This window comes from Capra hircus, chromosome 16 (genome assembly GCF_001704415.2).
Source record: "Capra hircus breed San Clemente chromosome 16, ASM170441v1, whole genome shotgun sequence".
Classification (NCBI taxonomy): Eukaryota; Metazoa; Chordata; class Mammalia; order Artiodactyla; family Bovidae; genus Capra; species Capra hircus.
In genome coordinates this window covers 38,024,471-38,045,631 of record NC_030823.1, presented here as the reverse complement: position 1 = coordinate 38,045,631, position 21,161 = coordinate 38,024,471, and the positions used below count along the sequence as shown (strand labels likewise).

General features: G+C 40.3%; 1 protein-coding gene across 6 annotated transcripts in view; it reads right to left on the bottom strand.

The window, feature by feature from the left end:
* DNM3 (dynamin 3) overlaps positions 1-21,161 on the bottom strand; it is a 628,097-nt gene that overhangs the window by 368,563 nt on the left and 238,373 nt on the right. For all 6 annotated transcript variants that reach the window (XM_005690651.3, XM_005690650.3, XM_005690649.3 and 3 more), the window contains exons 8-10: positions 19,983-20,118; positions 17,594-17,661; positions 13,596-13,734 (exon numbers count right to left, since the gene is read on the bottom strand). In XM_005690651.3, the coding sequence (XP_005690708.1) occupies positions 13,596-13,734; positions 17,594-17,661; positions 19,983-20,118 (343 nt within the window). The remainder of the gene's footprint in view (positions 1-13,595; positions 13,735-17,593; positions 17,662-19,982; positions 20,119-21,161) is intronic.

Here is a 21,161-nt window from a genome sequence, read left to right as displayed (position 1 = left end):
AGTTGCATACAAAACATAAATGAGAAAATAAACTAAAAATAGAATAAAATTTCTTTTATGTGCATAACCTGAGTTGATTGATTTGGCTGACCTAAAGTTATGGGCTCTGTTTTGATCAAAATGCTATAAACCATCCAGTGTTGGCTATGTACTACAAACTGAGTAGCAACAATGATTTTACTGCTTATGAAAAGTGAAAGAGAAAAAGTGTTGGTCGCTCAGTCGTGTCCAACACTTTGCAATCCCATGGACTGCCAGGCTCATAAAAGCTTACAATAGTTTCATGCTATTTATGTGAATTAAAATCTGCCCCCAAAACCCTTAGTGATTTTTAATTTCTATGTAGCATAATATTGGCTTTATTCAGGAGATGAGAGAATACTTATTTGGGCACAACACATTTGTTATGAAAAAAGGAAAAACAGAAGTATTCTCATTTACAAAAGTGATCAAAGATGAGGAGAAACTGTAGTACAAACAGGTCAAGAAACTGCACAAGGGTAAATTTATTGATGATTTGATATTTTAGGGGTGGACTTATGAGAAGTCTAGGAAGATCTAAGTAAAGCTGGTAAAAAGGGAAAGGGCCAGAGTCCATCCAGGTGGTCTTAGGTAAAGCAGTCAGAAAGAAACGCTGTTAGCCCTCCTTCTCTCTCCAAGTGGGCAAATCCCAAACCTCAAGTATTGTCTACATATAATGGAAGAAATGGTGAGGTCTGTGAAAGAACATATGTAGTAAGTTTGTATGTTCTCTTTCATGTTTCTGACCTTATCATTTCTTCTAAACAAAGAAATGAAGAGTATGCCAGTGTTATTTAGCAGATGCTAAGGAGTTAAAAGAGCTTCCCTTGTGGCTCCATGGTAAAGAATCCGCTGGCCAATGCAGGAGACAAGGGTTCGATCCCTGGGTCGGAAAGATGCCCTGGAGAAGAAATTAGCAGCCCACTCCAGTATTCTTGCCTGGAAAATCCCAAGGACAGAGGAGCCTGGCAGACTACAGTCCATGGGGTCACAAAAGAGTCAGACACAACTTGGCAAGTAAACAACAGTAACAAAGGAATAGAAACAAAAAGTCCAGCCTTGAGTGAATCAAATCTGAAAGATAGTCAGAAGAGCCATTGTCTCATTAAGTTATTCAGAAAACATCTGAATAGAACTGCAGAGTGGAGTTGGTGCTGGGTCAAAAAAAATCTGAAGACAATAATCAGGTTTTCATCATCACTTCACATTTATTTCTGATAGACATTATTGAGTGGTTAAAATGGAACAAGAAAAATCATACTGAAGGCAAGAGGAAAAGCAGGGGCCAGGGTAAATTATAAATTAAGAGTTAATTTCAAAGATCACGAATCTTTTAATGAACTGTGAAATTAAAAGGTGAGATTCCTATCTCTTGACTTTTAGCCAAGTCCCAGGACTGAATTTCATATGTGCATGCATGCTCAGTCACTAGGTTGTGTCCAACTCTATGGACTATAGCCCACCAGGCTCCTCTGTCCATGGGGTTTCCCAGGCAAGAATATGGAGCAGGTTGCCATTTCCTCCTCCAGGGAATGTTCCTGACCCAAGGATCCAATCCGTGTCTCCTGCATTGGCAGATGGATTCTTTATCACTGATCCACTGAATTTTGAATAAAACTCAATGAATGACTCAAATTTTAATGCACAGCCTGATTTGAAATCTGAGTACCATGGTCCATTACATGGGCATCTGGCTGTATGCAAAGCAAGTGTTTGACTGGACAGCCAACCATTAGAAGAGGCGAAATGTAAGTCTTTATGTACAGATTGAAAACAAGAGCAGATCCACCCAGACCTAAAAAAAAAAATCCTACTTAAGCATGATGTTTTGTAGCTCTTCTCCTTCCTCCTACAAGCTTTCATGGGAGGTACTCAAGTGACTACTTTAGCCAAAATGATAATTGCCTATCAAATCAATGAGACATGATTCTGTATTCAATTATTGATTCCATACTTATTATTGAAAACCTGGTGTTTAGGGGTTATGACTAGAGTGATGAGCTTAACAAATCACATCCCTACTTTCAGGGAGCTTATACTCTACTTTCCAAGCTCCAAGTCCCTTTACTGTCCAACAACAAAAACAAAAGACCTATAGAGTATAATTCATGTGATCATATGTGCTGCAAAGAAAAAGTTTGCTAAGTAGATGAGTGTCTGTGTGTGTGTTCAAAGGGAAGCATATGCAGTTGTAGGCAGAAAAGTCAGAGGAAGACTCTGATCGCATTTGAGCAGAGACCTGAAAGAAGTGAGGATGTGACCCATGCAGGACTCTTGAGGCAGAGTATTTCTAACATTGGGAATGAGAAATGCAAAGGCCTTGCCAACACATCTCCTTGATCTGTTGAAGAAACAAGGAAACCAGTGTAGCTGGAGTGGACTGTGGGGAGGGAGATGGGGAGTTTAGAAATGAAAAGGAGCAAGATCATGTAGGGTCTTGAAAGCCATGGTTAGGTCTTCGGATTCACTCGCTTAGTTATGTGTATTCAGAATCAGATATTTACTTACCTAACATCCCACAGAACTCAGCATTTCTTCTCACAGAACTTTATAATGAAAAATCTTTCCCAGTATTTCTAATAACCAGCTAGCATATCTTTTTTATTTCTTTTAAAAGCTTTTTTCTAAGCAGAGGAAAAAAATCAATTAATTGGTATGATGGTGATCCAAGAATGTGGCTTCCCAAGAGGCCAATAAATGGCACAGTTGCTAAACTGTGGTTAAAAAAAACAAGCTGTTCCTCTCAGTGCTTCCTGCAAAGAAGCTCAAGACCCTGTGATGATGCACTGGAGAAGAGGAGGTAGAGAAAAGCAGCTGAAAGATGATGCCCACCAGAGAAATTCCAAAGTTGAGATGTCCCTGGAGTGGAGCCAAATAGCTCATAAAACTCAAAGGTCCCTGTCCTGTCCTCCAGTGTCCCAGAGACAACAGTGAGAACATATCCAAGAAATAGTTGCACTCCCCCAGTTTAGCTTTGTGCTTTGTTATGTGAACATGCATAAATTCCATGTTTTTCAATGATGTTTATTTATGTGGCTTAAGAAAAATGAAGTTAAATATTTTACACATAAGAAATTCAACATGAGGAATTGTAAATGAAAATACTGTTTTAAGATTATAAATATATATGCATGTATGTGTAATGGGTTGGCCAAAAAGTTTGTTTGGGTTTTTCCATACCATCTTATAGAATATATATATATATCCACAATACAGTGAGAATAACTATACATTTCAGATTGCCTGGAGCAGTCTTGGTTTACTCATATTATTCAAGTGAAAGTACTGGCAGTTCCCCCTTTCAATCTCAAAAATGTCCTATGTTGGCTAATAAATTATATGGTCATCTTATTTATGGGTTGTGCTCAAGGTCAAGTAAATTAAGGTGTGGCATACTCAACTTTAATTAGGATTATTTTGCTTTACAAATGACTTTAATTAGACCAGTTTCAAAGTAAAAAAAGTTTAGGGTAGATAAAATAAGGCCAAAAATCAAGAACATTAGATCAAGGAATAAGGAAAGAATAGAATGAAAGAAAACCTGTCCAGATTTTTATCATTTTAAAAGGGTTAGCTAAAGGTTGCAAGATGGCAAAGTAGAAGAACATGCACTTACTCTTTATTACAAAAACACCAAAATCACAACTAACTGCTGAACAACCATTCACAAAAAACAGAAAGAATGTTGGAACCTATCAAAAAGATACCCTACATCCAAAGACAAAGAAGAAGCCACAGGAGATGGTAGAAGGGCACAATCATGATAAAATCAAATCCCAGACTCACCAGGTAGGCGACACATAAACTGGAAAATAAGTACACTACAAAAGTTCTCCCACCGGAGTGAAAGTCCTGAGCCCCACATCAGAATTCCCAGGCTGGAGATCTGGCAAGAGGAGGAGGCCCCAGAGAATGTGGCTTTGAAGGCAAACAGGGTTGGATCACAGGAATTCCATAGGACTGGAGGAAACATAAACTTCACCCTTAGAGGATACACACAAGTATGCACCAGGACCCAGAGAAAAAGCAGTGACCTTTTAAAAGATTAGGCCAGACTACCTGCTAGTACTGGAGATGAGGGGTTTTGGCTCACTGTAGGGATAAAGACACTGGCAGAAGCTATTCTGGTGAGTACTTATTGACGTGAGCCCTCCAGGAAGCCACCATTTCCTCCCTAAGACCTGGCCCTGCTCAATGGCCTGTAGGCTCCAGTGGTGGGATGCCTCAGGCCAAACAATCAACCAGGCATGAACACAGACCCACTTATCTGCAGATAGGCTACTTAAAGTCTTCCTGAGCACAGCCCTGCCCACCAGAGGGAAAAGACACAGTTCCACCCACCAGTGGGCAGAAACCAGTCACAACTGGCAGGAAGCCTGCACAAACCTCTTAGATAGCCTCATCTACCAGAGAGCAGACAGGAGAAGCAAGAAGAACTACAATCTTGCAGCCTGTGGAACAGAAACCACAAACACAGAAAGTTATACAAAATGAGACAGCAGAGGAATATGTCCCAGATGAAGGAACAAGATAAAATCCCAGAAGAACAACTAAGTGAAGTGGAGATAGCAAAAACAATTCAGAATAATGATAGTGAAGATGATCCAAGATCTGGGAAAAAGAATGGGGGGAGGGATAGATTGGGAGTTTAGGATCAACATTTACACACTGCTATGGATGGAGGTTGCTCAGTCCTGTCCAACTCTTCACAACCCCATGGACTGCAGCCTACCAGGCTCCTCCGTCCATGGGATTTCCCAGGCAAGAGTACTGGAGTGGGTTGCCATTGCCTTCTCCGACAGACAGAGGAGCTTGGTAGGCTACAGTCCACGGGTCGCAAAGAGTCAGACACGACTGAGCGACTTCACTTTCACTTTTTTTCACTATGACCAACCTAGATAGCATATTAAAAAGCAGAGACATCACTTTGCCAACAAAGGTCCGTCTAGTCAAGGCTATGGTTTTTCCAGTGGTATATATGGATGTGAGAGCTGGACTGTGAAGAGAGCTGAGCGCCGAAGAATTGATGCTTTTGAATTGTGGTGTTGGAGAAGACTCTTGAAAGTCCCTTGGACTGCAAGGACATCCAACAAGTCCATTCTAAAGGAGATCAGTCCTGGGTGTTCTTTGGAAGGACTGATGCTAAAGCTGAAACTCCAATACTTCGGCCATCTCATGAGAAGAGTTGACTCAATGGAAAATACCCTGATGCTGGGAAGGATTGGGGGCAGGAGGAGAAGGGGACAACAGAGGATGAGATGGCTGGATGGCATCACTGACTCGATGGACATGAGTTTGAGTAGGCTCCAGGAGTTGGTGATGGACAGGGAGGCCCGGTGTGCCACCATTCATGGGGTAGCAAAGAGTCGGACATGACTGAGCGACTGAACTGAACTGACTGATTTAAAATAGATAATCAACAAGAACCTATTGTTTACCACAGGGAACTCTGCTCAAAGTTCTGTAATAACTGAAATGGGATAATAATTTGAAAAAGAATAGATACATGTATATGCATAACTCAATCACTTTGCTGTACACCTGAAACTAACACATTTTTAATCAACTATGAAAGTGAAAGTGAAGTCACTCAGTCGTGTCCAACTCTTTGCAACCCCATGGACTGTAGCCTACCAGGCTTCTCCATCCATGGGATTTTCCAGGCAAGGGTACTGGAGTGGGTTGCTATTTCCTTCTCCAGGGGATCTTCCTGACCCAGGAATTGAACCTGGGTTTCCTGCATTGTGGGCAGACGCTTTACCCTCTGAGCCACCAGGGAAGCCCCCAAAAAGGCAAGAATACTGGAGTGGGATACCATTTCCTTCTCCAGGGCATCTTCCCAACCCAGGGATCAAACCCAGGTCTCCCGTATTGGAGGCAGATGCTTTAACCTCTGAGCCACCAGGGAAGCCCTTAATACTCTAATATAAAATTAAAAAATTTTTAAAGAAGTGACTTAAAAAAATTTTTTTTAAGAATATTTTAGTTAACCCAGAATAAAATATTCTTTTTAAACCAAGTACAGATTTCTTTAGCATCAGGATAACTTTAGAATATCTAAGTTATTAATAATAATTTATAGAATATCTCTTATATATGGTTAATCATTGCATTAGGTGTCAAGGATAAGACAAAAGACAGCTCTTTTTAAAAGGAGCTTATCATCAGCAATAGGAGGTATTCACCTAAACAAATAAATTCCAAATTGCATTGCAGTATCATAATTGCTATGACAGAAGTAAACACAGGATGACAATTAGAGCACTAAGAAGTGAGTGAAGATAGAGATCAAGAAAGGGTTCACAGAAGCTTTGCAGGAAAAATGATGATTGAGCTGTATCTTAAGGATACTTTCTAAACAAACAAAATCACATGTGCAAATGTTAAAGGCAGGAAAAATTTTTATGAATAAAAAAAATCACTTAGAATGGCTGAAGCAAGCAAAAAGTGACAACAGATGTAGCTGGAGAAGTATTCGGAGATCAAATGGTGAAACTAAAAACAACCATAAATGATTAGAATTTTCTTAAGATATAAGGAGCCATTAAATAATTTTGAAGGAACAGGCAAAAAATATGTGCGCATATATTTTTTTAGCTGTTTTGAGATCTTTTTTGTTGTTTTGTTTGTGCACATGTTTTAGAAAGGCCATTTTCACAACAGTGAGGAGGATGAATTTGAAGATGACCAGATTAGAAGTAATAAGATCAGTTAGGAGGTCACTGGAGTAATTTATTTATTTATTTATTTTGGGGGGGGGGGCCCTGTTTAGGACGTTAAGTAAGAAGAGGAGGCAGTTGCAGTAGACTGTAGAGTAGACCATTTTGGTTAAGAAGCTTGAGCCAGCAGCATAACTCTGGGAATCAACAATGTTTTAAGTGGTAGCTGAACTATGGGAGATATCATCCGGAGAAAGGAAAAGAAGAGAAGAAAACCAGAAGCAAATTTGGGGGACTCTGGTGGTTAGAGGCAGGCAAAAGTGGATAAAGTCTTGAAGGAGATGGAGGAAGAATCATGAGAAACATGAAAGAGAACCAAAAAGAGGTGTCATCTTCAAAAAAACAGTAGAATACAACTGGGAATAAGAGTGCCCATTCAATTTGGTAATCAAGTCGCTGGTTAACTTTTGTCATAACTATTCCAACAGAATGGTGAGTTGAAGCCAAACTTCAGATGGTTAAGGATTTAAATGGAGATGAGAAAGATATAGAAGCATAAACTACTTTTTCTTTTACCAAGAATGTTGGCCATGAAAAAAGGACAGTAATAGAGCAGAAGACAGGTTTTTGTTACTTATAAGTCAGAAGAGACAAAAATATATTTGCTGGGAGCCAGCGTGAGGAACTCTGCCCATGGCAAAGGTCATGAGGAAGGAGGCTTCGGCATACGCAAAGGCAGGATTGAGCCTCAGTAGACCCCCATTCCCGAGCATCTACCCCCATAACCAGAGTGCCTACTTTACTGTTTTATGCTCTCACCTATACCTCTGACTTTATGGGGGACTGACCCCCCACCACCTCTCTCGGAGAAGGAGTTAACTTGCAGCTCCAGTTAATAAAAATTCCTGGGCGTGACAAGAGTGTTTCAACTTACAAACTCCTCTGAAGGTTCTCTAGCCTGCCTGAGCAGGTTCGTCCAGCCACATGTGATTGTTTACAGCCTCCCAACCATGAGAGGCACGAGATGCTTTAAACTTTCTAAATACAGACTCTTTTGAGAAGTTACAAAATTATTAGTATAGTATTAGTGGGTTGATTAGAAATTATATTGGTGAAGGGTTTTTAGCAGCCAATATTTGCTGCTAAATCTCCATATTCCCTGCCCTTATAATGAATATAACTAGCATATAGGAGAAATAAGTATTAACCTTTAAGATTAATCATGTTAAACCTTAGGCTAAGTAAATTCCTTTCTTGACTGTAACCCACTACACCCTCACCCTATAGGAATGCAACTTTATTTGGAGGGTGGCGCCTGGTTTAAGAAAAAATCACCCCTGGAAAAAATAAGTTTTCTGGTTGACTGACCATTATCAGAAAGGGCCATAAAATGTCAGCAGGCCTCATGGCCAGAAGATGATGTAAAACCCCTAAGACCTTTGTATAATTTCATATGAAGCACCTGATTTTGACAAGGGTCAGGTGTGCTGACCCCGCGTGACTCTGTATTCATCCCTATGTATAACAAAAAGTATATAAGCAAACCTGAAAATAAAGAAAACGGATCAGTTTCTGGAAAGACTGACTCCCCCGTGTCGTTTCTTTCTTGTTCTCCGTTTTTCTGGCTGAATTCCCATCTGGAGCGTGGGTGCTCAACAAGCCTGCTAATTTTGCCTGGGCTTCTAAGATCAGACCGGGGAGGCCTCAGTGCCTCCTCTCCTTCGGGAGAATGGAAAGATGCCTGTGGCCTACGTGCAAGCTTCTTGTCTCGAAGCTTTATTGGTATCCCACGTAAACCAAGTTATTCAGCCTCTTTTTCTCCACTAATTTTCCTACTATACTATTCCTTTCTAATCTCTCTTTATACTTTTAATTAAATAGCTTTTTCCTAGGACACCGATTCCATCTCCCCTTCGAATTACCCTGGATCCACCGGGGCTGGACCCCGGCATGTATTTATACATTGACTTATTTTTAAATGTGATGAAGAGGGTGATGATTCAGGAAACCAAGAAATCCAAAGAGTAAGTTCCTTAAGGAGGTGAGAGTACAAGTAGAAACCCAGCCTTGGTCAGGATTAACACCATGACAGAGAAAAGGAGAGGAAGAAGAGACATGATTGGGAATACACATAGGTTTGGGGGCTAGAAATTAATGTTCCCATGTATAGCCTCTATTTTTTCTGTGAAATCATTATTGAAAGCGATGAGCAAAGCATCTTAAAAAGAGTGCTAAAAGTCTGGCATCACTATTGTGACAAACACGGCAAGTCACTAACAAATGAAATGCTGAAGACAATGGCTATATTATGTGGCACAAATCCACACAGATACACAACTATCTTCAAGCTCATCACCAACCTGGGGAAAAGGGAAATAAAAGACAAATAAATTTGACCACCCTTAGTGTCTCAACAGATGACAAAGTTAATCCAAAAGGAATTAATGTGTGCTTAGTCACTCAGTTGTGTCTGACTCTTTGCAACCCCGTGGACTGTAGCCCACTAGGCTCCTCTGTCCACAGGAATTCTCCAGGCAAAAATACTGGAGTGGGTTGCCATGTCCTCCTCCGGGGGATCTTCCCAACCCAGGGATCAAACCCAGGTCTCCCACATGGCAGGTGGATTCTTTACCATCTGAGCCAGCAGGGAAGTCCAGAAGGTAAACGTACTGCTTCTTAATGTATTGCCTCTCAGCTCCAAATTCACGCTTCTTACTCTCTCTGTGAAAATAATCCTGGGCCCTTAAAGTATTTTTTCATCGCTCACTGGCACCATGAGAGGTTTTATCAAGAGAGGCAGAGCCTGGAGAGACACTGTTGGAGGAAAAGATAGGCTGAAGCAGCCTACTTCAGTACAAGGCACTCACAGCCCCCCTGGTAGAGCTGCCCTCACCTTGAACAGTTTGCATAAGTGTCTCCAGGGAGAATCCTCCCCATGGTTACCTTTTCCCTCCCAGCATGTTCCAGAGGGCAGATTTCCAGCAAGTTCTGCGGCATAACACTACTTTTCTGCCATCCAATGAGCCACATCTAGGTCCTCTTCAAGAAGTCCCAGTCTTAGCTCTGGGCAGGGTCCCTCTTTCCTGGGTGTTCCCCTAAAGGTAGCACCTTAGTAACTGCTCCTTATAGCTTCTACTACTCCTATCTTCAGTCATTCTTTTAACTTCTTTTTTGAAAATTAATTACTTAATTTATTTTTGGTTGTAGCACTAGGTCTTCTTTGCTGTGTGCAGGCTTTCTCTAGTGGTGGTGAGTGGGTGGGGACTACTCTTTGTTACGGTACACAGGCTTCTTATTACAGTAGCGTCTCTGTGGAGCACAGGCTCTAGGCACATGGTCTTCAGTAGTTGTGGGCTTAGTTGCCCCACAGCATATGGAATCTTCCCAGACTGGGGATCGAACCCATGTTCCCTGCATTGTCAGGCAGATTCTTAATCACTGGACCACCAGGTAAGTCCTCTCTTATCTTCTTATTAGCCAATTCCTCACTACTTTAAGCCCCTGTTACAGTTCATACTTTTCTTTTATAGTAACTGTTTCCTGTTCAAATTTCTGTGTGGTTTCTCTCTCCTGATTGAACATAGACTGATACAGTAGTCAGGAAATATAATAAAATCAGAAGGAGACAGGTAGCTTAAAACAAACAGAAGTCAGAGGTCTGAAGGTCTCTTTGAACTTAAAGACTGCTTTTAGGGAGAGTAAAGCAGTGATAGAACTGAAAGGGTGGGAGCCTGTGGCATAATTTTAGGTGTAGAAAAGAACCCCTCTTCCTCCTCCCCAGCACCCTTCACACCTCACTCATAAAGTAGAAAGCCACCAATATTTCTTCCCTCTTGAGAAAGTATTATGGGAGATGCCCTTGTCATTTCCTCCACCTGTGAGCACCTGAGTTGTGTCAGCCCACAGCTCTCTGCTGCATGGGGCAGGCGTACTATGTCACTGCTCAAACGTGGCCCTCGCTGGAGAAGCCCATAGGTGTGAGGTTAGCTGAAACATGCTGTGCTGTCTCTGGGTGCACATCTCTCTCCACTGCTGTGGGCTCTGAGGTTTACCACCAGAAGAGAAGGCTCCCACAGCAGCAGTAAATCCCAGCCATGCTTTTCAAGCTAGATTTATCAGCAGCAAGGTGGATCCTAAACTTCAATTCTCCTTTAAGGTTTTCTACTAATTTTCCAACTAATTGAAAACCAAAAAGAGGGTAATCAGTGTTTTGAAAACCCTAGATTTAGAATTTGAGATTTCTGAAGAATCTATTAGTAGAACATTTGCCCACCATGACAAGGACAGAAAGAGGTCACAGGAGTGGGATGCTAGGATGGAATGAATGGAGGATCACTGGAATCATAGGTCTCTAAGAACAGCAGCTAGTGGGTGTTGAACATGATCTCTGCTGAAGTCACCTGAGCCGAAGGTGAGTTTAGGATGGAGAGGAAAAATGTAAGCCAAGTTCTAAGTATCTTGATGAATGCAAGGGAGCAACCAGGACTTGATGGTGACAATGAAGAGAAGGGAAAAGGTTGGCAGAGCTGCTAACACCTGGGCCTTGAAGGAAGACTTGTTATAGGAAGGTGAAGGAATAATGTTTGGAAGCCACAAATGGAGAAGCAGGCCATGTTGTACCTGATCCTGGCCTTTAGATTCTTTGAGTTTGGGCCAATAAATATCCTTCAACAAAGGGAGCCTAAGGATAAACAAGAATCTCAGGAAGAAAGCTAGGCTTTACTTAAGGCAACAAATAAAATGTTTTGAGAAGACAGTATAAATATACAACCACGCCTGATCTAGAGAGCTTAATGAAAAGGGAGGTTCAAAGGGTGGAAACCAAAGAATAAAAGCCAAAAAGTGTCAAAGAACAAGCCGTCTCATCCCATGCCATCGGGACTGTTGGTTTTCCAGTAAGTTGGATACAATGGGAAATGATAAAAAAAAAAAAAAAGATTCATACATACCATAAACATTTTATATAACTTAAAACATAAATGTACACACATGTGCCAATCTTTTGATGTAAGGCCAAGGCCTGTTCTCTGCATATGGATCTGCTGATTGGAGTTATGTGTCTTCTGTGTTACATAAACCACATCCTCTGTCTATGATTTCCAATTTTGCTTTCTTCAAAGAGGACAGGAAACCTAAAGACACTTGGAAAATAATCTGAATGCAGACAGAGCCCATCTAGGTTTTTATAAGTCCTTCCACATCCTTTTAACCTTGTTCTACCTATACCTAGTCCAAAGCAGAGCTTTTGTAGCTAACCTTTATGTCATTCCAAAGCTGTTTTTATGGGGGAAAAAAAAAAAGTCTTTCTTGCATTTGATCAATTTATTTAAATGAGAAGGAGAGCTGGCTAAACAAATTTGAGGACGAACAGCACAACTGGCCATTGGAAAGAAGACAGTCTTACTGGTGGGAGCAGGAAAGCATGGGCAACCTAAAGAGAAACTCTTGGCTGAAGAAGACACCTGCATGCAGCAACCTATGGGGTTAAATCGAGAACATGGTACCAGTTACTTCAACAAGCCAGTTAAGAGGAGACCAATACTGCACAAGTGACAAGACTGACCGCATTTTGGGGTAAAGGCAAGGATATCAGGGATATGAAGTATTAATAAATGGCTTCAAGTTTCCAAACAAAGAGCTGGTGTGAAGAGCTGACATAAAGACTGTTTTGTTGTTCCCCATTTACTTTTTCCTCGGTCCCTTATTGCCTACGGCTTTCCCCATTTTAAAGAAGAGAAAACAACATTAAGGAACAAGGTAGAAGAATAGTAAGAAAACTAGAGAAGGGCTCTGAAGCTCCGGAGCCACTTCTGGGCCTCATGCTAGTTCCAATGAACTCCTGTACTTTTAGCATTGACAACTGTAAATTCCTAAGTTTAGCCTCTTTCACTACTTACATTTTTTCTACTGAGTTTTCCACCAGTTAACTAGGAACCAATACTCATACTCATTCTTCCCACTGGTGTTTTAGGAACATTACTCACTGGAACATTACTTTCTGTAACTACACAGAAAGGCAAGGGTAACAAAACCAACAAAATCAGAAGTAAATATACTTTCAAGAAATGAAGTAACAATATCAACTCTCATAGGGCTAGGCCTACCCTGTCCTAACATGATCAATGATTTCCTTCTTACATTTTTCAATTTGGGTTGTCCCTTTCATGTCCCACACAATTACTCCATGTTCCTCAGTGAAGAGGCCCCAGATTGGGAAGTCTCTTACCTACTATTCTCCATCAGTAAATATTACGAGGAGGAGAATATTGGGTGCTAATAAAAATGGCCATTTATAGATTAGCCACCATTTACTGAGCACTTACTATGTTTAATCAACACGTTAAGTGTGCCTTGGGTTTCTGACATCATCTTGTTTAATCTTCTCTGAGGTGATATTATAACCATTATCATCGTCATCATCCCATTTCACAGAGAAATTGACAAAATTATAAGGATTAAGAATGATGCTCAAGGTCACTCAGCAAGTAAACAGCAGAGCCAGGATTTGAATCTAGATAAGAGCCCAGGCCCTAAGATCCAGTTAAACTGCTACACCACAATGCTCCCTTCCCAGACATCCAGCTTCAAGTGGAATTCATTTAAAACTTAGAAGAATTACCTTTTGATATATACAATTTCACTGGTTCTTTTGCCCTAACAATGAGTCCCAGCCATGCACCACAGGAAAAATTGGTTTAGGGCATTCACTTGGATTATTCTAAAGTGACATTTACCTGATTAAGACAACAACACTATTTGAAATGGGGTGAGACCCAACTATCTTGAAAGCGATTCCCACTCAATACTTTTTACAATCCTTCCCCTTGAGCAAACACAAAACCTTTGTAACAAAGTGGAGGGTCAGTGAAAGAGAGACATGTAGCAGGGTTGGAAAGTTACATAATCCAAACTTACCTTTTTGGTACACTTCTTGACAGTGTTGATTAATTCTTGTATTACCAGATCTACACTCTTCAAGGAAGGCCCCTTCAGCTTTACAATTTGTTTTTTGACTATTGCTTCAAATGCCATATCTGGAGTAAACAACCCTGTCCTGGATATAGGAAAGAAAATAGCATGTTAGATATTTTAAATTGAATGATAATCAGTACTCTTTTAACAATGTTTTAATTGGCATGCTACTTAAACTAAGCATGAAAAATCCTCATTTAAAAGGTACATAGTGATTAATTCTATTCACAGAATCATTTGTAATATCTTTAATACATTCTATAGATGATTAACACTACCTACAAACAGTTTCCCAAATGTTTTCAAGGCCCATAACATGACCTTCAATATTTAACTGTCATTTGTCTCATCTCACTCTTTCACAGCAGGACCAAGGAATGACACAATAGAAGTGGTGTCCTAAATGTACATTTCTGTTTCTAAAGTATTCCAAAAACAATTCCTTCTTGTCCTTCACGGAGTAGGAAATGATCTTCATATTTTGAACACTGAAACATAGCATTCCTGAACTATATAACATATTCTTTCCAGGAGAGCTGTATTATACTAAGTTCAGAGGTTCCCAGTTTGAGATCCTGGGGTGCTGGAGAGAAAAAAGACAGTTAAGTGGAACTAGCTTAGGACCCTGAATGCCTAAATTGTGAATTTACAAAAATAACAAATGATAACCAAGGTAACAAGAATCTTTTTCATCTAGCTGGAATCAATTCAAACTGGTGTCACAACAGGGCTTTTCTAACGCTGTGCAGAAGCTCAGGAAAGCAGGTATATGCATGTGTGGGTGTGTTTCACAAAAAATGAAAAATGATTACTCACATCTAAACAAAAGGACAGTGGAAAAAATCTACTGTAAAAGGGATCTTGAACCCTGACAAACACTATGCCCACAGATATGCAGGCTCCAGACACTGGTGGCTGATCTCCCCATCCTAGACTCTCCTTCCTTCCCCTTATTTGATTACCCTCTCTTCCTTCAACACTCAATTTTATGGTATCTCTTTGGAGAGTTTCCTCTACATTTTCCTTTTAGCAGCCTTATTCTGTGTCTCTCATTTGCTTAGCACTTTGTGCCCTCCTCCATTTCTAATTGCACTGTAGTAGTCATACTATGGAGAAGGCAATGGCATCCCACTCCAGTACTCTTGCCTGGAGAATCCCATGGATGGAGGAGCCTGGAAGGCTGCAGTCCATGGGGTCGCGAAGAGTTGGACACGACTGAGCGACTTCACTTTCACTTTTCACTTCCATGCATTGGAGAAGGAAATGGCCACCCACTCCAGTGTTCTTGCCTGGAGAATCCCAGGGACGGGGGAGCCTAGTGGGCTGCTGTCTATGGCGTCGTACAGTCAGACACGACTGAAGCAACTTAGCAGCAGCAGCAGCAGTCATACTATACTGTTAATTGTAATGTCTCCACTTTGGATACAGAATAAAATACACGTTGTTTGAAGTGAAAGTGAAGTCGCTCAGTAGTGTCCGACTCTTTGCGACCCCGTGGACTGTAGCCCACCAGGCTCCTCCGTCCATGGGATTCTCCAGGCAAGAATACTGGAGTGGGTTGCCATTTCCTTCTCCAAACTACTTCTCCAGACTACATGTTGTTTAGTCTGACATTAAAACTGTTCCCCTGTCTGTCACTAATCTTCCTTGCGGTTCTTTTCCTCCTTCCTCTCATGCACATGAGGTTTCAGCCAAACCAGACCATTTGCCTTTCCACAAACATATTCATGCTAATATTTTATGCTTTTTCCTTCATCTAAGATGTTCATTTCACTTTTCCCACAATTTCAGCCTGTCCAAATCCCACCTGTGCTTCAAACCAAGATCAAAAGCAGCCACTTCCTGCAGCTCGCCTTCTACAGCCCTGCCACTGACTTGGTCTTCCTTCTCTGAACCCCAGCATCTTATTTTGCACTACAGTAATCTGAGCACATATTTTGGTCCTATGACTATCCTAGTAAGAAGAGTCATTAGAGCATTTATCTTTGTTTTCTCCACAAGGAGGGATCCCTTGCTCGTCATTAGCACTCAGTGTTAGCAGAACAAAGAAGGACCATCAAATCCTCACTGAGCAAAGGTGGTTTCTATTATTCAAATATCTAATAGAATCAGTTGAGAACAAAACATTTTAAATTAAGTGTATTTAAAAGCCTAAATAATTGCACTATTAACATGTGTTATACTCAGGACATTGTGCACTTATCATTTTGTGTGTGCGTGCATGCGTTTTAGTCGCTAAGTCATGTCCAACTCTTTTGCAATCCCATGGACTGTAGTCTGCCAGGCTCCTCTGTCCATGTGAATCTCCAGGCAAGAATACTGGAGTGGGTTACCATTTCATTCTCCAGGGGATCTTCCCCACCCAGGGATCAAACCCGCAGCTCCTGCATTGCAGGTGGACTCTTTACCACTGAGTCATCAACCAGCTTATAGGCAAATTAACTCCAGAATAATAGTAACAGTCAAGCTCTTCTGTTGGTGGACATATAAATCAGATATCTATAATCCTGAATTACTGAATTTTTGCAGTTACATTCAATAAAAACGTAATCAGTAAAAACTTTTAAAAGTCAAATAAAAACACTGCATTTAGTTAAGCAAAAATACTTTTTTGATCCCTCTCCCAAAACATAATTTGGTTCTACTGCATTTATCAGACTAATACGTGTGAATTCTAGCTCTGTCCAGCTAAAGAGAAAGACAGAGTTTCTATACCAAATGTCTTCTGGAGTTGAAGGAGAGGGAAGAGAATTAATAGGGAACTTAGAAATTCTGTTGATGGTTAAGAAAAACACATTGGATGTGGTTAGAGATGTTTTCTCCTTTTCACTTTATGAATGCATATTTACCCATACTATTTGAGACTTGTAGAGTAAACTTTCCAAATTTCATAAGGATAAATTCAAATGTCATAACTCCTTTGGAAAATCACCCATCACAGTCACACTCAGTGTCAAGTTTTGCTCTCTCAGCTTCTGTTCCCCAAATTGTCTCAAGCTAGCCCTGAGGCAGAAGCTGAGACACAACCGACCGATAGACTGGGGACCCCCTCCTTCATGTAAGATCATCGTGAAGTAGGCAACCTAAGTCTTCTGACCTTGAATCAATTTAGCATATGCTCCATTACATTGTATTTAGCCCTCTAAACACGAACTCACAAAATGTGCTTTAAATTCATTTATTTTCTTATCCCAGTTCTTTAATGAAAATAACTTTATATGAGGGGGAATTCAGGCACAAGTTCTCCTCCAACCACCTCTCTGCTCTCCTTCTTTATTTCTAACTCCAGTTCAAATGCAGGGCTCCCTGCTCCATGAACACATGCTGCTCTTTGCCACCTCCATGCCTTTGCTCACACTACTCCCTCCACTCTAAGCCCCTTCTCATCTCCTCCAGCCTCAACAATCTCTCATCTCTTACATCTTTTTGCATCGCCATCTACCCCATACACACACACACATTCACATTTATACACAAAGACACCTTTCCTTATTGACATCATTCTTGTTCTCAAAACAGGCAAGGTTTGACTCTAAAATAACCACCTTCATTAATCTTCCCCAATCTTGCTCCATAAATCCAGTCAAAATTAATCCATCTAGTCTTGGTGTAAGTGATGATCACTTATGAGCAAGTCTGGCCTTTGCCTCTGAAATATACAGCCCCAGAGAACAAGGTCTTGTTCATCAGTAAATCCCCAGTTGTCGAGAGCATGGTGCTGTGAGTGCAGACAGGGTTTTTGATTTTTCAGTGGAAAGACAATATGACAATACTAGAAATTATCATTGAACTCAAACAAGAATTTCCTATTTTTCATTTCTTACTCCCACCTCTACATTCTACTCTGCTCAGATGATGAAAAGGCTAATTCACTAGCCATTTATAAACACTAATTTTTTTATTAGCTTGAACTGAAGACAAGGAAAACGTGAAGCACTTGCCTGATACCATGTATGTTTTTGATTGCATAGCTTATTTCTCTTCGCAATTCTTTCTCATTGAACTCCATCTGCGGAAGCAAAATGAGCCACAGTTATGACACTCAATTCCTCTGAATAATAATATTGTTGAATATTTAAAAATGAGAATAACTTGACTCTATTATTAATAAATGGATACTCATGTCTTTCCTAACCTAAATCCAGATGGTCAAGACATCTGTTTATATAAAGTTCAAGGCAACACAGAATGTTAGGGATTTCTGGGAGTTTTAGTGCAGCAGATTTTAACTCTTTTATAGATAAGGAATGCTACACATAAAGGATGTCTTCTGTACATAAATCTGGCCATTCATTTGAAATATATAATTCTTCATCCTTTTGCTGAATGTAGTAAATATATTCACAGACAAATGCATACATAAGTGTCACCTGATGTACAACAATAGTCCAGCTTTGTTGAGAATTAACAATGGCTGTCTCTTCTCCCTGGCCATGTTAAGCACCTGAGTTCAAAATTTATTTAAAAGAGGAAATTAATAATATTTTGCCAATCCTACACAGGATAGATTACTGTATTAAAATTTTCCCAGAAGTTCTAGGTACCTTAAATTTATTGAAAGTAGGATTAAAGTGTCACAGAGCTTAGACCTGAAAGGGATATCAAGAGAACATTTGGGTCAGCCCCTAACTTTTGAGATTTGGCCTCTCCAACCTCAATGCCTGTCCATTTCCCAGGCCGCCCCCCCCCCCGCACCCCCCACTTTATGCCACAGAACTTTGAACAGCTTTAGTTCCACACCTCAGCCTTTACCACTCCTCCCTTTCTGTCTGGAACAATCTCTTCCTCAGCCCCACCCCACCTATTCCTGCTTAACTAGCTGCTCAGCCTTCTTAGCTCAGAAGCCAAGTTCCCTTACACAGTCAGGCTGGGATTCATTTCCATGGACTGTGTTTCCATAACACCCTGTGCTGAAGTTTATTACTTTTCTTAACACATATTAATGAAACTGTCTATTTACCCATCTGCCTCCCACACCAAGATGTAAGTACATGCCTCTGTATGTGAGACAAGTAACATAGTCCCTAAAACTACCTCACTGCCTATGGGGCATTTCAACCTTAACATCTCTGAAACAAAACTCTTGGTTCATACCTCCACATTGAACTTTTTCTCAGTTTCCTCATCTGATGGACACTAACATTTGCTCAGTTGTGTAAGTCAAAATCTTGGGAGTCATCTTGAATCTTCTCTTTTTTGCATTTTCGATAACAATTCAAGCCCCATTGACCCTTCCTTCAAAATCATGAATCCATCCACTTCTCTCAAGCCTCTCTGTTGAGGCATTTCTACTATAAAGCTAAATAAGTTTAAGTTTCAGAACTTCTCTCTTGCATAAATTCCTTACAAGACCCTGTGCCTGTGTGTTTATGATTTTGCATTATTCAAGAGGGGTCCCCAAATTGTATAGACTTCAAGTCCCCCACAAAGTGGATTCACCTCTGCTTCGGCCCTACTGTTTAAGCCATCTTGTCTCCTTCAATTCACTTTTGCCCCTTTACAATCCAACCCAGACAGTGGTCTTTTAAAATCACCAATCAAATCAGGTCACACTTTTTCTTAAAACTCTCCCCAGACTTCCCATTGTTAAATGTAAGCACTTTATCACAACCTAGAAAGCTCTGCATAAACTGGGCACTTCCTTTCTCTGAATTCATTTTCTCCCCGCTCCCCTTCATCAGCTCTGCACCAGCCTCAGTTGTTCCTCACTTGCTACACAGGTGCTTGCTTTAGGGCCTTGTCCTTGGCATCTTGCCTTAAACAACCTTCTTCCTCCAGATCCTTATAGCTGACCTCTTTATGCCATTCTGGTCATGCTTTAAGGGCCCCATAGTCTGAGAGACCTTGCCTGAACATTCCATCAAAAGTGGCTAATCTAATTCCATTCTCTCTCATATTTCATTATGTAATAATACTTGATTTTTTTTTTTTTTACTTTGTCTATTCATCAATTTTCTGTCTTTTGCCACCAGATAGTATCTCTGTCTTGATCCCTGGCACCTAAGATCACTGGTACACAGTAGATGCTCAAGAAACATTTGTAAATGAATTAGACAACAAATAAGCATCACAGGAAACTGTTAGTAGTTGTTGAATTATTGAAATATCATTAGATTCCATTAAATAAAATAAGAACCATCAGTAAGAAAATAACTTCCCTCCTGAATTTCACTACCTGAGTATGGAGGTTTTTGTCTAAAGAATTATTTTAGTCCCATACCATTCACATTTTAGTCCCATACCATTCACATAACATTTTATGAACAGTTATGTAGAACAGAAAACAGAAATGAAATGAAACAAAAAGAAAGAATAACATTTGGTACAAACCTTTACTATCTCAAAAGGAAAGCGTTCATGGAATATACGATTGATTTTAGCACCCCCTGAGAGCTCCAGAGTGTCTACTTGATCCCCTGACCCTTCAATTCTCTTCTCAAAATCCACAGCAAATTGTTGAACCATCCTGTAATTGCAAAAGAGAAATAAATTCAAGTTAAAGTTACAAGGCTTCGCATTTTTCATCTGAATTTGCTATGGTTATCCCTCAGAACTCTTTTCCTGGTGTTCTTAGTGTCACCTACTGGCAGAATTAAAAATGCACTCTAGTCAGTGCTCATAATGTAACTATATGAAATACACATTATCAAGATTTATTTCAGACATCTAATTTAAAATATATACTTTAAATATCTGCATCATTAAATAAACTTTCTGCCATTTAGCTGCAACTATAAAACAGCATTTTAAAATACTTAAATTAGAAATACACTACCATGTGTAAAATTGATAGCTAGTAGGAGGCTGCTGTATAACACAGGGAGCCCAGCCCAGCACTCTGCGACAACCTAGAGGGGTTGGATAGAGGGTGGGGTGGAAGGAGGTTCAAGAGAGAGAGAGCATATGTATATACTTATGGCTATTTTACATTGTTTTATGCAGAAACCAACATAACATTGTAAAGCAATTATCCTCCAATTAAATTTTTAAAAAATCATCTAAGCAATAAAACTTCATATAAAATAGTTAAATGAGCCAGGACTCCTGTGACATCACTATCACCTAGTGTTCCAACTGCTCCAGTAGAGTGCTCTCATACTTTATGAGCTACTCTCTTCCCTGACCTCAGCATCACAGACCTCATTCTGCCAGAACAATGCAAATTTCTGGCCCTCCACCCCTTGCCCCTCTGCAACTAGCTCTAGCCTTGTTTTTCAATGACTCCCTAGAATTCAATAAAATGAAAGCTCCTGACCCCATCACCTAAGATTCTCCAGGGTCTGTCCCTGGATGCCTCATCTCTTACAACTCATCCCCACTCACCTTCCAAACCAACTAAAAAGAAGCTATTTAGAGGTCCCCATAAGTACCATGTCTCTCTGCTTTATGCTCATTTTTCTTTCTGCTCTGCCTTATGCTTCTTTGTCTGGCTAATTATTATCAGTCCTTCAAGACTCAGTTCAAGCATTAGTTTTTTCAGGAAGCTTTCCATGATCCACAACTCTATCC